The sequence below is a fragment of the Geospiza fortis genome, unplaced genomic scaffold, assembly GCF_000277835.1.
Source record: "Geospiza fortis unplaced genomic scaffold, GeoFor_1.0 scaffold538, whole genome shotgun sequence".
NCBI lineage: Eukaryota > Metazoa > Chordata > Aves > Passeriformes > Thraupidae > Geospiza > Geospiza fortis.
In genome coordinates, this window is record NW_005054368.1 from 488837 (window position 1) to 502719 (window position 13883).

General features: G+C 47.0%; 1 protein-coding gene across 5 annotated transcripts in view; it reads right to left on the reverse strand.

Moving 5' to 3' along the window:
* The window catches only part of SGSM2 (small G protein signaling modulator 2), a 36840-nt gene that overhangs the window by 8184 nt on the left and 14773 nt on the right, over positions 1-13883 (reverse strand). For 2 of the 5 annotated variants that reach the window (XM_031059788.1, XM_031059786.1), the window contains 14 exons: positions 12798-12960; positions 10867-11028; positions 9291-9358; positions 8666-8811; positions 8189-8323; positions 7630-7754; positions 7267-7334; positions 6740-6903; positions 6109-6238; positions 4611-4745; positions 1925-2075; positions 1323-1387; positions 811-956; positions 265-393 (listed from right to left, as the gene is read on the reverse strand). In XM_031059788.1, coding sequence (XP_030915648.1) covers positions 265-393; positions 811-956; positions 1323-1387; positions 1925-2075; positions 4611-4745; positions 6109-6238; positions 6740-6903; positions 7267-7334; positions 7630-7754; positions 8189-8323; positions 8666-8811; positions 9291-9358; positions 10867-11028; positions 12798-12960 — 1787 coding nt within the window. The remainder of the gene's footprint in view (positions 1-264; positions 394-810; positions 957-1322; positions 1388-1924; positions 2076-4610; positions 4746-6108; positions 6239-6739; positions 6904-7266; positions 7335-7629; positions 7755-8188; positions 8324-8665; positions 8812-9290; positions 9359-10866; positions 11029-12797; positions 12961-13883) is intronic. The other 3 variants (XM_031059784.1, XM_031059785.1, XM_031059787.1) reach the window with 3 other exon arrangements.

Sequence of the window (13883 nt, forward strand, 5' to 3'; positions counted from 1 at the left end):
GCACACAGGGTGTGCTCAGGGCGTGTGCATGCCACAGACAGAGCTGAATGCAGGTTCCCTGACTTTCAAGAAAGAGAGAACTCTCATTTAGTGACATTCAGACTTTAAAACATAGTATCAAAACCCCTCTGCTAGCATGTGTTACCAATGTTTTCAGTAGTGTTTTTCCCTTGGGAATATCACACAGTAATAAACACCAAGCTATTCAGAAAACAAAACCTACTCTGCAAATGTAACTCAGATTCCACGGAAGCTATGGCTTACCTGGTCCATCTCCTTCTTGGCCATGCCAAATTTGTAGTGACCTAACAAGAATGGCCACACTTCCTTCCGAATCTCATGCTGGACCCCACCATAATAGACTCTTCTTAGTAATTCCAGTTCCTTGTAGTTCTACAGTGGCCAGGAGAAAGAGGTGTTGAAGGCAATACATCAGTATTTAACTCAGGTACACTTAGAGATACTTCACACTGAGTACAAAGACAGTGAAATACATGCAGAACACTAAATAAATTCTGCAGCTTGAGCCTTTAGGACCTTAGCTGAAATCCAGCCTAATATAGGCTATCATGCCTTCCACAGAAATAATCTAAATTTGAATAGATCAGTTGCTTTGATAATAATTTATATCTTTGCCATCATCAGAGAAGCAAAGGAGAGAAGAGACTGTAAGAACTGACTCTCTCATGAGTCGAGAAGCGACCCTGTGGTCAAACACCTTCAATATTTCGTGGGGCCCAGTGCAGGCGATGTCCTGCCCAGCGCAGCAGCGTGGAGCCCGTGCATGCACACTGGGGCACTGTCACTGACCTTCCTGTCCTTCTGGTACTTGCTCCAGAGCTCCTTGGTGAGGCCGGCGGCGGCGCAGGCGGGGCGGTCGGGGGGCACGATGCTGTGGTTGACGAGCGCCGAGAGGTGCGTGCGCACCGTGGACAGGTGCCGGCAGTGCGCCAGCCCTGGGGGACACCGAGGGACAGCTCAGCCACGGGGCCACGCCAGCGACTGCCCTGCCTGGGCTGAGCTGCTCTGCACCGTGTCACAATGAGCAGTTACAGCAGAGTAAAGGTTGAACAGATCAACACAGACCAGCGACATCCACATCGTGCATTCCACTGCCGTGTAAAACTTGTTCTGTCTTCGCTGGGCACCATTCCTCACACTGCCAGCAGCAAAACCCACAAATACTGAAACCCTGCCACTGCAGCTACATCCACCCTACTGCCCTGAATTTAGGGTCAGACTGCTTTCTAAGCCAAACATCCCATGTTGTTTAGATAAACATATGGGTACCACATGGGCCAGATATAAGAAGCTGCACTTACATCCATAAAAGGCTCTGGAAATGATCTGCCTCTTCATGCTTTCACACAACATCTTTAGGGGAGTTCTGTGGAGAGGCACCAACAGGATAAGAGCAGGTGGTGAAGACAGAGACCATAAAGAATTTCATGCTGATCCCTGTGTCCCACACACAGCAATTTTTTCTCTGCACCAAGATTTATTTAGTGAAAGGATACAGTAATAACAAACTCCACTTATTAAAGCATTTCTCCCCCCAGACAGATTTCCCCCTGGCACACACAGCCACAATTGCTGCAGGTGCACTGTAGAGGTCTGTGTCAAATGAGCTGTTGCCCTTCATTCAGTTGTGAATGACTTGTTAAAGATAACGTTCCCAGAGCTGAAGTATTTTACACTAGACAAAAGAACTAGATGAAATTTTTCTATCAAAATGTGGCTTGAGCACAGTTTAATAGGTTAGTTCTAATAAACTAAATTTCTTGCTGCCTAACTTCATCTTTTTATATTAGAAACTACTTGAAAATTGTCACCCTTGTCTTGAGTGCTGCAACCACTCACACCTTCCTGCTTTTACCCGTGGCATGCACACAGTGCCCAGGTAAGCTCTGCACAGCCTGCTCACCTGTCGTGGATGCAGGTGCAGCAGCTGGGAATGTCGTAGAGAGAGCTGCCCATGGAACAGGAGATACAGGAGGAGCCCTGGCTGCAGTGCTCCAGCTGCCACGACAGCAGGTTTGCCCCAAAGCCTTGCATCTCTATCATCTCACTGGTGTCTGTGGAAAAACCAAACAAGACAGAAGGACATCAGCCTCTTCCATTCTCTCCCCCTCCTCCTTCTGTGCATCCTGATGGTTCGTGCTTCACTCCTCAACAGGCTCTGAGCCTTGGTTCCAGCATCCTCAGAATCACTGCTCTGGACCTGCAGCATGCTATGCAGGGTCCCTTCCCAGGAAGCCAAACCCCTTCACCATTTGCCCCTCTCTTGCCCATGCACATCCCAGTTCATGTTTCAAGTAAATAGAGAAAAGGGTGCTGCAGTAACAACTAAACTGGTTCTTGTGTAATATTATGGAAATGTTATTTATGGCCAGAAGAGATAGTCTAGCCCAATCTTCTATTTAATTCAGGTCTCAGAATTTCATTTTGCACTTCCTGGAATCGGTCATAGAACTGCTGGTCCAGCCAGAGTGAAAGCTGGAGCATGAAAGAAATTAAGGCAAACAGAGTCAGTTACTTTCAGAAGATGCTTCTTTCCCCCTCAGAACCAGATCCTAAAACAGCACAGAAGGACAGTTCCAGTCCTGCCGATGTCCACATTATTTATAAAAGGATTCTCTCTACAGGAGTATGTGATCCAACTGTACAGTGCAGCTTCCTGAGTTACCCCTGCTCTACCAAATCTATCTCCCTTTTTAACCAGCTTCAGAAAGGCAACTCAAAAAATCAGCAGCTCCCTTCAGAGAGCTTGGCTTCAGCTCTTCAGCCTTCCCAGCTGGCATTTGAACTCGTGGGGTTTTTGGTTTATAATAAATAACTGGCCTTTCAGCTCACCCATGATTAAAATTAAGGCAAATACAATAATGTATGTCATAAAGTATGCCACTAAATTAACATTTACAAGCAAAATCCAGTCCCCTGGGCCGTGCTTTTAAAACAGATATTTGTTGAGTGGTGGGGAGGGGCAATTCCAAACCATCTCATGCATTTTAAATCAAGGTAGCACAAAGCATTTTAGGAGTGCCTATTAGAAAGTGGGCAGAGGTGAGGGAGGAGTGGAGTAAACCCATTTGTTAACAGAAAAAGCACAGGCTCATGCGGAAGCAGTCATGTGTGTTTCATTTCACAAAACAAAGTGTGATGCAAAAATGCTCTTCACCTTAATTCTTCAGGAAGGAGCTGAATGACCCAGTCTTTATTGCAGCTTCTTATTGGGTTCAAATAAAAACCACTGGATAAACATTTTTAGATCATTAGTTTTTGCCTCCCCTTTGTAGACAGGAAAATTGGGTTTTTCATTTCTAATTTTTTATTCTGTTTATTAGAGAAACAAGGAAAGAACCCCACAGAACCTAAAGATTCAGATGAAAGGTACCTGAATTAGTGAAGAATTAGAGTGAACAGCATCTTTTATTTAATTGTAGTGGTGTTATCTGTAAATTCAGCTACATGCAAAAGTCGAGCATGTTGCAAAATGTCAAAGCAGATGGCTGGCAAACCTGCTACAACAGTGTTGTCATTATGGGATGGGGCTGCTGGAGAGACAGCAGCCCAGGCAGGCTATTCCCAGGAACATCCCTAACTGTACCATCCCCTTCAAGATTAAATAGCCAAAAGCAGACACCTGACAGCCATTCTAGTGGGATAACTTACATGTCCTATAAACTGACTAAAAACCAAGTTGTGTTCCTTATGGTTAATGTGTATGTGGCAGTTAAATGCCTTCCTTCCCATTTTGGCCATATTCAGGCACAATCAGTTAGGACACACTAAAACTTCCTAAAACAGAGTCTTTTTTCAAGGGCAACACTATTTTTGGAACTTGTTTCCATCCATGCCTTCCAAGAACTCTTTATTAACTTGGGCTGGGCTTTATCAATTTCCAGGGGCTGCTCCCTTGGGATAAGTGTGTGGGCAGCCTGGAAGAATTGAGACTCTCCTTGAACACCTGTTCATACCCTGTCTAACCCAGAACTTCAGCACTGTACAGAGATGCAGGGCAATTATTGTCTCTTGCAGTCAGTCCCACCAGTCCAGGCTGTAAGAGAAAGCAAGGACTTCTCAGAATTCAGAGCTAAACTACTGGATGCCAAATGCACACACATCTTGAGAATACCAACTTAAATAATATGAAGAAATAGATGACAAATTTGTGGAGGGGTGGTGGAGCTTACAGCTGATCCTCTGAAGCCCATCCAGCCTATGGTGGAAGTGGAATGAAAGCACTGGCCCCAGACAGGCACTGCATCTCCACACAGCCTACTCTGCTCCCTCAGCTGTGAGATCACAAGCTGTCACACTCCCTCCTTCTCCCCTGAGAGCCTGCTCTAGTACCCAGCCTGTATGGAGGTGGGGCAGGAAGCCCCCGAGGAGAGGAGGTTTGCTGCTCAGCAGCACACACATCCAGGGACAGGGAAGATGGGAAGATGCTCTTCCCAGTCCCCACAGGCTGTGAGCCCACTCCCAGCCTCTCTGCCCATCTCATGGGGTGAGTGCAATGTCTTTCCCTGCAATAATGCCAACACTGTTGTATGCATCAGTGGAAGGAGCTGCAAGAGAGCTCTGGGACACAGGGGGAGGAGGATAAAAACCTTTCATCCTATTAGGAGCTGTGAGGTTCCGAGAGCAGATCATTGATAGCATTGCGTGTAGCTTATCTTCCTCCTCCTCATCATCGTCAACAGAGGTAGAGCGGCTGGCAGCTAAGTGGTGGTAGTTAATAGTTACTGCTCAAAGAAAATAGTGAAAGAGGAGCATAAGAAGAAAGAACTCAGTGCTGTGGGAAAGCTCAAAAGGACATGGTCAGCAAAGACAACGGACCTGAATCCTGCCCTCTGCTCGAGGGCACAGCTCTTGTAAATGGGTGTGAAAACTGAGTTTCTTACAGGAACAAAGCATGCTCCACCAAACTCAGGCCAGCCTTTGAGTGTGCACAGGCTGTGAGAGCACACGTGGCACACCACAGCAAGGGACAAGGATCCCAGAGCCAGCCTGCAGCAGCTGAGTATGCTTTTGAGCAAAGCTCCACAGGAATTCTAGGCTCCAGCTAGCTTCTGTCCTTTCCTGTGCCCTAGCAGTGCTGTGGCCCCTTCTCTGAAACCTGTGCCAGATGCATCTGGACAGCAAAGGTCACTCCCAGCTGCGTGTGGCTCTGCAGACAGGCAGAGTTCCTGCTGGCACAGCACCTGCAGCTCCTGCCCCACGAGCCCCCGGGCTCTGCAGCCCTCCCTCCACCGGGCACAGGCACCAGGTGCTCTGCTGTGTGTGCCAGACTCACCTGTGCCAGCCCAGGAGCCCTGACAAAGCCCAGCCAGCACTGAGGCCCAGGCCCAGGAGGCTGCAGAGGAGACTCCTGCTTTCTCAGCTGCACTAGGTCCCAGTGTGAGCAGTAACTCCAAATCCCCTGTAAACTTTAGGGTCTGATCTTCCCAGGAAGTTCTTGCTTCTTTGCCCGGGGAATAGAACTGAATGTGCTGTTTGAGAACTAGCGCAAATGCCTTCTTGTGTGTAAGGAATTTGTATTCACTGATGACATGAGGTGGTTTGGTGCTTGGGAATTCATTTAGTTTCCTTGGAAGGGCCTTTATCCATTGTTAATTTTGTGCTTCCAAGCCAGGAAAACTTAGCCCAGGGAGTTCTTGGGGTACTTTTAAGGGTTTATGGTTGAGGGGTTTTTTTCCTAATAACAACATTATGAACAAGCATTGTGGCCAGTAAAAATATTCAGGAGCAAAACTGCTCTTGGCTAGTCAAGCAATCTTTTTTGTTTCAGTCTCAGTTTGCAAGCCCAGGGGAGTATTTTGAAAACTTGCTCTGTAAAACACAGAGTAAATACAAGATTCCCCACCTCATCTCCATTTCCACTAAGACAGCAAGTCTCCCTGCATTAAGGAAACCTAAGTTGTACGTGTTGATCACAATTATCTCTCAGTGGAATTTATTAGAGGTTTGGGTTTTTTACCCCCTTACAAAAATGTGGCTTGTCACCTGCAGGTACTTCCCAGGATATTACTTCAAGATTTTCTCAGATGCCTGATTTGGTTTTCCATTTGTTTTTTTTTCCAAACAAAGCAGAACAGAGGCACTTACTGTTATCGTGCTTGTGTCCAGGATAAATAATTCTGAAGACATAATCTGTGGATGTGTCCTCAGCTGGCATCTCCTCCAGGTCCACTGATTTGTTGCTGTTCCGTTTTCGAAGCTTTGGAAACACCTTGCCCTAGAGAAAATAATAATTCCATACATTCAGCTATGAGTGACTAACAGAGTGCAACAAACTAAGTACTACAGTCCTTTGGCATCTTAAATCTCCAAACTTTCAATTCTGGGAGGGGGTGAGGGAGAAAACAGTGGAGTCATATGCAGGTGGTGGTTTAGGGGTACTTAATACTACTTTTCTGTGTGCTGTAAACCAGCCTTTTTTTGTAATCTATAGGAGCTGGGCACCCCAAGCCTCTGGCAGCAGCTCTGTCCAGTCCATCTGAATCTCACTTCTATTGTGTGTGTTTGTACCTTGATGCAATGGCAGATTCCAGCTCATTGCTCAATGGGTAATGAAGGTGTGAACAATTTTTAAAGACCATGTGTATAAAGAAGCCAGCTGGACTAAATGGAGTTGTGTCTGCCTTTACCATAAAGCAGCTTGAAGCCAGTGCCTGACCCCGTGGAGCAGAGATACCACCAGCAGCCTCACCCAAGAGCTCAGCAGAAGCAGCAGTACCTTGCCCTGCTGGGACCAGAGCGGGGGCTCCAGCTGGCCCCGGGGCAGGAGCCCGTTCTCCAGGCAGGACAGGAAGGCGAGCAGGTGCCCTCCCTGGGGGAAGTGCAGTGGAGGCCTCTGGGTCCCATCCTGGCTCACGAGCACCAATGTCCATCTGCTTTCTGCTGCAAGGAGGACAAGGGGAGTCCACACTGTTACATCAGAGCCTCAGTTTTCTGCTCTTACTTTCTAAGTAAATTTTATTTGGGATCATCTCTGAGTAGACAAACAAACCTTTGTAAGGCACAGTGTGATCTAAGGATGATATCAGCCCTTCAGTCCTAAAGAAACTCAAGATACAAGCAAACTATGAAAGCCTCATACAGCTGTCATCCTCTATCAGCTAGGACTGGAGATTTTAACACTCATTCCCACATGGCCAGAACTAGTCAGAGGTGTTCCTGACACTGAGGGAGGCAAAGCAGTCATTCAAGTAGCTCTCCTGTTTATGTATTTTTAAGGAATATATGCTTAAGGGTTATGCTTACGTTGCTGGTGGCAGTGGATGCAGACAATCTGGCTCAGTGGCACAATCAATGCGTAGTCCCAGTATACACTAAAAAGGAAGGAAAATGCAGAGAACATTGTTTTTTCCATATTCAGGAATGCTTGCAGTTCCAAGCACCTGATAGAATGAACTCTGCTAAGTTATTAATTGCTTATTAAATTTGGTCAATGAAAGTAAATTACTGGTCAAGTAAAGGGCAAAGGAAAGCTATTTTCTCCACATTGGATATTCTGGTACTAGGTTTGTACAACCTCTGCTTCCCTCTTCCCCTCCCCTTCCTCTTTCCTGGTGCTCCCCAGCAGGTTACACAGTTCTTCCCATCTTTCCTGAATGCAATGAGTACCTTTTCTCCAGTTCTGAATCTCCAAGGGTTCCATTCATCAACTGGTTTGGTGTCCATTTCAATGTCAAACTATCTGCTGATTGATGAAGGGACAGATATCCAGGAATTGCCTCCAAGTCATCTTTCTGTTCAGAGAAGCAACAGACAACCCAGGTGACTCAAGTGCACAAAATATCTGCATAAAATATATGCTCCAGTCTTTCTGTGCCATGCGAGCTCCACAGCTGCAGTATCTGGGAAGCGCGGAGGGAAACTCTAACAGCAAAAGTACTGGTATACAATATTGCTACTAGCAAGAGGGGAAAAACCACAACACAGTCAGCTGGTTTATGAAATACTGTCCAGGATGTTTGTTCCTGCCTACAGCCCACTGCTCACTGACAGAGGCCAGGCAGTGAAAGCATTTGTGACGTGTCAAATCTACCGCAGCCCTGGAGAGCCAAGCAGAAGGCAGCTCTGTGCTGAGAACAGAACGCACCAAGCCCTCACCAGGTCGGAGCTCTACCCCCAGCTCCACCCCTCCTGCCCCAGTGCCAGCCCCAAGTGCTGCTGCACTCACCGGCTGCACCAGGACGTTGTTCTTGCCGTAGAGAAGGTGGGTCCTGGAGTTCTGGTGCAGGGACTCCACGTACTCCCGTGCCGAGGCAGCAAAGCGATCTTCCGACGTGCTGCCGCTGGAGTGGCGCTTGCGGATCTGCACACACAGCAGGCAGGTCAGCCAGGGCACAGACAGCAGGGCAACTCCTGTGCAGCCAGGGCTTTGCAGAGAAACTCAGCCCTGATCATGGCACCTCAGAATTTCTTGTGAACTACGTGGTCAGATCACAACTGTCAAATGCCACAGAATTTAGTGCTGGGTCTCAGACTTTTCTACGTACAGATAAAGAGGGCATCGTGGCCCAAATGGAGTTCTAATCTGTGATAAAGCTCTGTTACAGAAGAAAGCCTGTTCCAGGTTCAGGTCCCTCCCTCATGGGGCTGTTTTTATTCCCAGCCCGTGCCCCAGCTCAGGGACAGGCACAGAGTAAATACCTACTCCCAGGGCCGGGCGCTTGGAGGGCGAGTCCTGGCGGCCGTGCGCGCCGTGGATGCGGTGCCGCTGCACCAGCTCGTCGGCCGAAGGGTCGGTCCAGTAGTGGTCAGCTGTCTTCAGCTTGGTGTACTCCAGAGCACACGGTCCAACTAGGAAAAGAGACCAAGGGAGGAACCTTCTGAGTCTGTTCAGAGACACACTCACTGCTACCCTGCTGGCTGAGCACGGAAGGTGAGATTTCCTTCTCAAGCCAAGTGAATAATAATGATCACGGATCCCACAGGATCAGCCCACAATACAGACAATATAATAATGTATCACTCCTATTATCCAGGGCTGTGTAAGAGTATTCTTGTAGGACACAGTGCCCTGCCACAGCAGCATTAGCAGTTACAAACTGCCAGCAAGCAATCAGTAAAAATCCATTCCCATTCTGCTCTCTAATCCCACCAGATGATCAGTCTCTTCTGGTCTTGTAAGCAACAAAACATCTTCACTGTTGCTCTATTATAAACAGTTAACTACATACAAGATACAAAATTCCCCTCTTGTAACACTGTTATAATGCAAAATGCTTTAAGAAACAATTTATTTCTTCAGCATAAAAAGTAACTTTGCAAGAACTCACCTAGCAGAGAAGCCAGTATTGGGCCACAAACAGGATCTGCCAGTAAAGCTTCCTTTTCATAGTATTTACTACGAATAAAAGATGAGACCTCAGTTAAAAACAGTACTCGGTATGAGCCATTTCAAAGCTTGGGTGTAGCTACAGGTCTAACACAATGGGCCTCTTGACATGCTCATTCTGTCTCATCTATTTTCCAGCTGAGCTCGGAGAGGCAGGAGCTTGCCTTGTGCTCAGTGTGTTTACCCAGTATATTTGATTTGGGGCTTTGGGCAGAATTGCAATATGGGAACAAACAATAGTTCTCTGCAAGCAATTTTGTCCATTTTCCACAGAGACAAAACAATCCACACATTCTTAAACATGTCTTCCATCTGTGAGGAATCATCTTGAAACACTGTGAAGAACTATGAACTACTACATTGCTCTTGCAGTGACCCCAAAGTCTTGCCATTGCAGCAGGCAAAGCTGCTTTACAAAACCACACAGCTAAAAAATCCAAACACCCACAGTTCTGGAATGCCACTGTCCTCTGTGGTCTGTTCACTAGATGGGGCTCAAACTCTAAAGCACCTGCTCCTCCTCCAGGACAGAACAGCTGAAGGATGTGAACATGGAGCATTTGACAGTAATGACACAAAAATGCATGGTAACAAGCCTTATGAAAAGGTTTGTTTTAGTCACCAAGTCAGGTTCTCAAAATCACACACCTGCAATGAAGGACCTGATCCTAACTCATCTGAACGGATGGGGAAGGCAGTGAGGTGATGGAACAACTGAGAGCAAACTCCCCTGATGTGTCTCCTGTGGATTATGTGGAAAAGAAATTAAAACCCCTTCTACCCATGTATCTGCAGACACTGAGGCAGTGGACTAAAATGCTTTCATTAACTGTGTCTCTGGGACATGGCCAACCCTCCTTCTGTCTCCTCTGCACACAGCTCATGAAATCCAAGCTGGCATTACATATCCCAGAGCAACAGTTTGCTTGAACAGCACAAAGACCTTTCTTCCATTCTCTTGCTTTTAGTGGCAAGATACATCATGAAAGCAAAGCTGATGACAAGGAAAACAGTAACACAAACTTGGAAAATACTGTGAAAATAAGCTGCTTTGCCCTTAGCTCTCATCCTTGTTCAGACCCATTGGCTTTGGATGAACAAGAATGTGTTGCCAGTGCAGAATGACAAGAGCACCCTGCAAGCAAACTTCCTTTCTGGAACCACACCAAGCTTTAGGGTCCCTTCCTTTCTCTTTTCATGGGAGACTGTCCTCAGTGTGCCCCATTAAGTCTTCTGTATCACACCCATTACAATATGGGCACCTAATATACTTGAAGTTACATTTGTAGCTGATTTCTGGAAAGCTGAATGCCTGTTAATGCTTTTTTGTAAGCCTGAAACACTGTCAGTGATGAAAAACCAAAGTACTTTTTTTTCTAAATGCCTATATAACTGGTTTCATCTTACCAGAAGTCTGCATCACAGGGGTTTGCCAAAGACTTTTGATGAAACCCCTTGCTGCAGACACCTAAATCCATCAATCCAACAAATCCCTGTGCTTCTGCTGCTTTCCTTACCTGCAGTTATCAACAATGTACTGCACAATCTTGTCCAGCACCTTCTCAATCAAGGCTGTCCGAACCCAGATGTGCTTGATGGCCTGAGGTGTCAGGACAGGCGTTTTGCTTGTGGTTGATCCCTGCCTTTTGAGGGGTTCCTGCCCGTTTGGCTGATTTTTCCTGCAAAAGGTGATACAATAAAAGTAGTCAGAATTTGCACAGCTCCGTCACCCAGTGAAACCCATCCTCCTGCAGCAGGTAACACAGTGCAGCTGCAGGAGAAAGGTGCTGCAAAGCACAGGGGCACGTGCCTTGGCTCTGCACACACTGCCCTGGGCTGAAGGGAACAGGAACCCCCTCGATGTCTTTTCCAAAAACCTCTCCCTTAAAATAGAAGAGGATTCCATTTTGCCTCAATGAGGAAAGAAACCCTGACATCTTCAGGTTCTTTGCCAGCACTTGGGTTCTCTTTCGGGAAACTGTTCAGTTACACAGAGTTAATACATTTGTTTGGGGCTGTTTGGGTGAGATCTGTAATTCCCTCTACACTGACAGGGTCCCAAGTCCTACAGCAGGCCATGGCAGCACCCCTACAGGCAAGGAAGACACCACTGACATCAGAACAATTTGGGTGTTTAGCTGCATCCCAAACAGGGGTTTTCTTAAGCCACAGCCTCAGGAGCAGTTAGGCTGTTACAGCCCTCCTGTCTCATTTCATACATCCAGCAGAGCGAGTCCACCCCCGGCAGCATTTCCCAATAGTATCTTTTCTGTGTGTATTTTCCACAGCACTTAAATTTTGTGGCTGTTAATAGCTGAAAAACACACAAAATTTGTCCAAGAGAAACCACATAATTTAAGTTCATTTGCTCCTCTCTGTTAGTGGGTACAGCCAAAGTTCTCTTGTGGTTAGAAGGCTGTTTGTGTGGGCTCTTAACCAGGAGAGAGGCTGGTCAATTTTCAGTAGAAAGCATCCTTCTTCCCAACATTTAAAAAACTAAACTTAATAAAATCCCTGTCTGTATCAGTAGGCCCAATTAAAAATATATCAAAAATAGGTACATATCTGTCAAAAACTACATAACAAAGTCTGATAATTATAAGTCTAATAAAGATAAATGTCAGAAAATTACACAGAAATATAAGTGCCAATTTAAATAATTGTCAGTAATGAAAGACAAGCTCTCTCACAAAGCCCTTCTTTACAGCAAATTGATCAGAAGCTAAAAGTTCCTACAGTGTAAAAGGAGCTCTCAGGGCTCAGCAGTGCCTACAAACAGAATTAAAAATGCTCTTGTCCTGAGCTTATAGGACAAGACACTCATGCACTGTGATTTCATCTACAGAACCACATGGAAAATTTTAACTTTGGTACTCACCACCAGCAAGAAGTCTAAGACTTTCAGTAACCTCAAGTCCTTGACTCCAGGATTCTGTTGTGCTTAAGTCCAGCTGTACTGAACAGCTTTCCTACACCATCCTCCTTCCCATCACTCTTTGTATCCATTAATTTAACTGTTTCTGCTATGATACCTAGAAATTTGCTCCTGGTTTGGCAGGAGCATGCCAAAACAGCTTTTCCAGTATGTCTGTTCTTGAGTTCCTCCTTCCACCCCCTCCCTTCCCACCAACAGTCCAAGCTGGTCCACCATCCCCAGACTGTGAGCCCTGTCTGCAATCACCAGTAATTAGTCACTTCTGTGGCTGTGTGTGGGCTGAATGTGCTCCTCTGCTGTACTGAGAGGCAAAATGAAACACCAAAGCCTCAGTTCCCCTTGTCTGTCCCTTTGCTCACTGCCAGCTTGATCAAACACCAACACCTAGAGGTGCTAACAAGACAAAGCTGCGTCACCCGAGCCAAGCCCCTGTGCCCTCACGGGGCAGTCTGTGTCAGCACCCTGCACACACACCCTGCATCCACCTGGCTGATAAACAGAGCCCAGCCTCACCTGCTCTCTACCTGCTGCTGCAGCTCCTGCACCTTCTTGCACACGTCCCCAGCTATGGCACAGGTCTTGCCCACCTTGGTGAAGAGCGCGGCCACCTTGTCGGTGCGCAGGAAGCCGGCGGCCCTGCGCTTCAGCATGTGCAGCAGGCACGCCTCCACCACACCTGTGGAGGGGACACAGCGTTATGGTCAGCTGCCTTCTGCCTGCTCCTCAGCCAGCACAGCCTGCTCACTGCCCCTGCGCACGGGTGGGTCAAGAGCAGAGCGGTGGGACAGACAGACAGACAGACACGAACTCAGAATCAGACAGATGGCATCAGCATGTGTATAATCTGCTACTACAAGCACCTTGTAAAGTACAGATAATGGCAGTATATAATAAACTGGAGTCTCTGAGTGTTTTCACCCCACTTTACATGTGCCACACAGAACCACACTAACATTCCCTGATGGCCACCAGTGAAACACTGCACTGCACTATGCAATAGTGCAGCAGAAATCTATCCAGCTCTCTGTAACCTGCTGCAGGGCAAGGAAATGAGAAATACAAATTAAAACAACCACCACAAATCTAAACAAAAAGTAAGCCTTCCCTGTCTATCAGCTTCTGAAGTGAGACTGCAGATGACTCCCAGAGTCATACAAAGGGATGAAGAACAGACCAGCTCATTCACAGGCAAGGGAAAAGCACCAGCTCTGTGTGCCAGGTGTGTGCCCAGGGCAGGGCAGCCTTCACAGGGCTCTGGGTGCAGCACTGTGCAGGGCTCTCCTGTGCTGGGTGGCAGCAGGCAGCCCATGGGGACACACAGCTCCCCACCTTAAATACTGGTTACAATAAAAATGGCACTCCATCTGCTCTGACACAGCGGCTCTTCTTGACACAAGGCAGCATTCTGTTGTACTTTATGCCCAACACTGTCAGGTGCTGAGCATTTCCTGAAGACTCCTCTCCTTATTGTACTTGAAGGCTCCAAATCCCGTAACACCTGAAAGCCTGCATCTGAAATAGACCTGTCCTCACTGTTTGGGCCCTGAAAGCTGACCTGAGTCCCAGGCCAGCTGGGGTGACACAGGAACACCTCCTGCT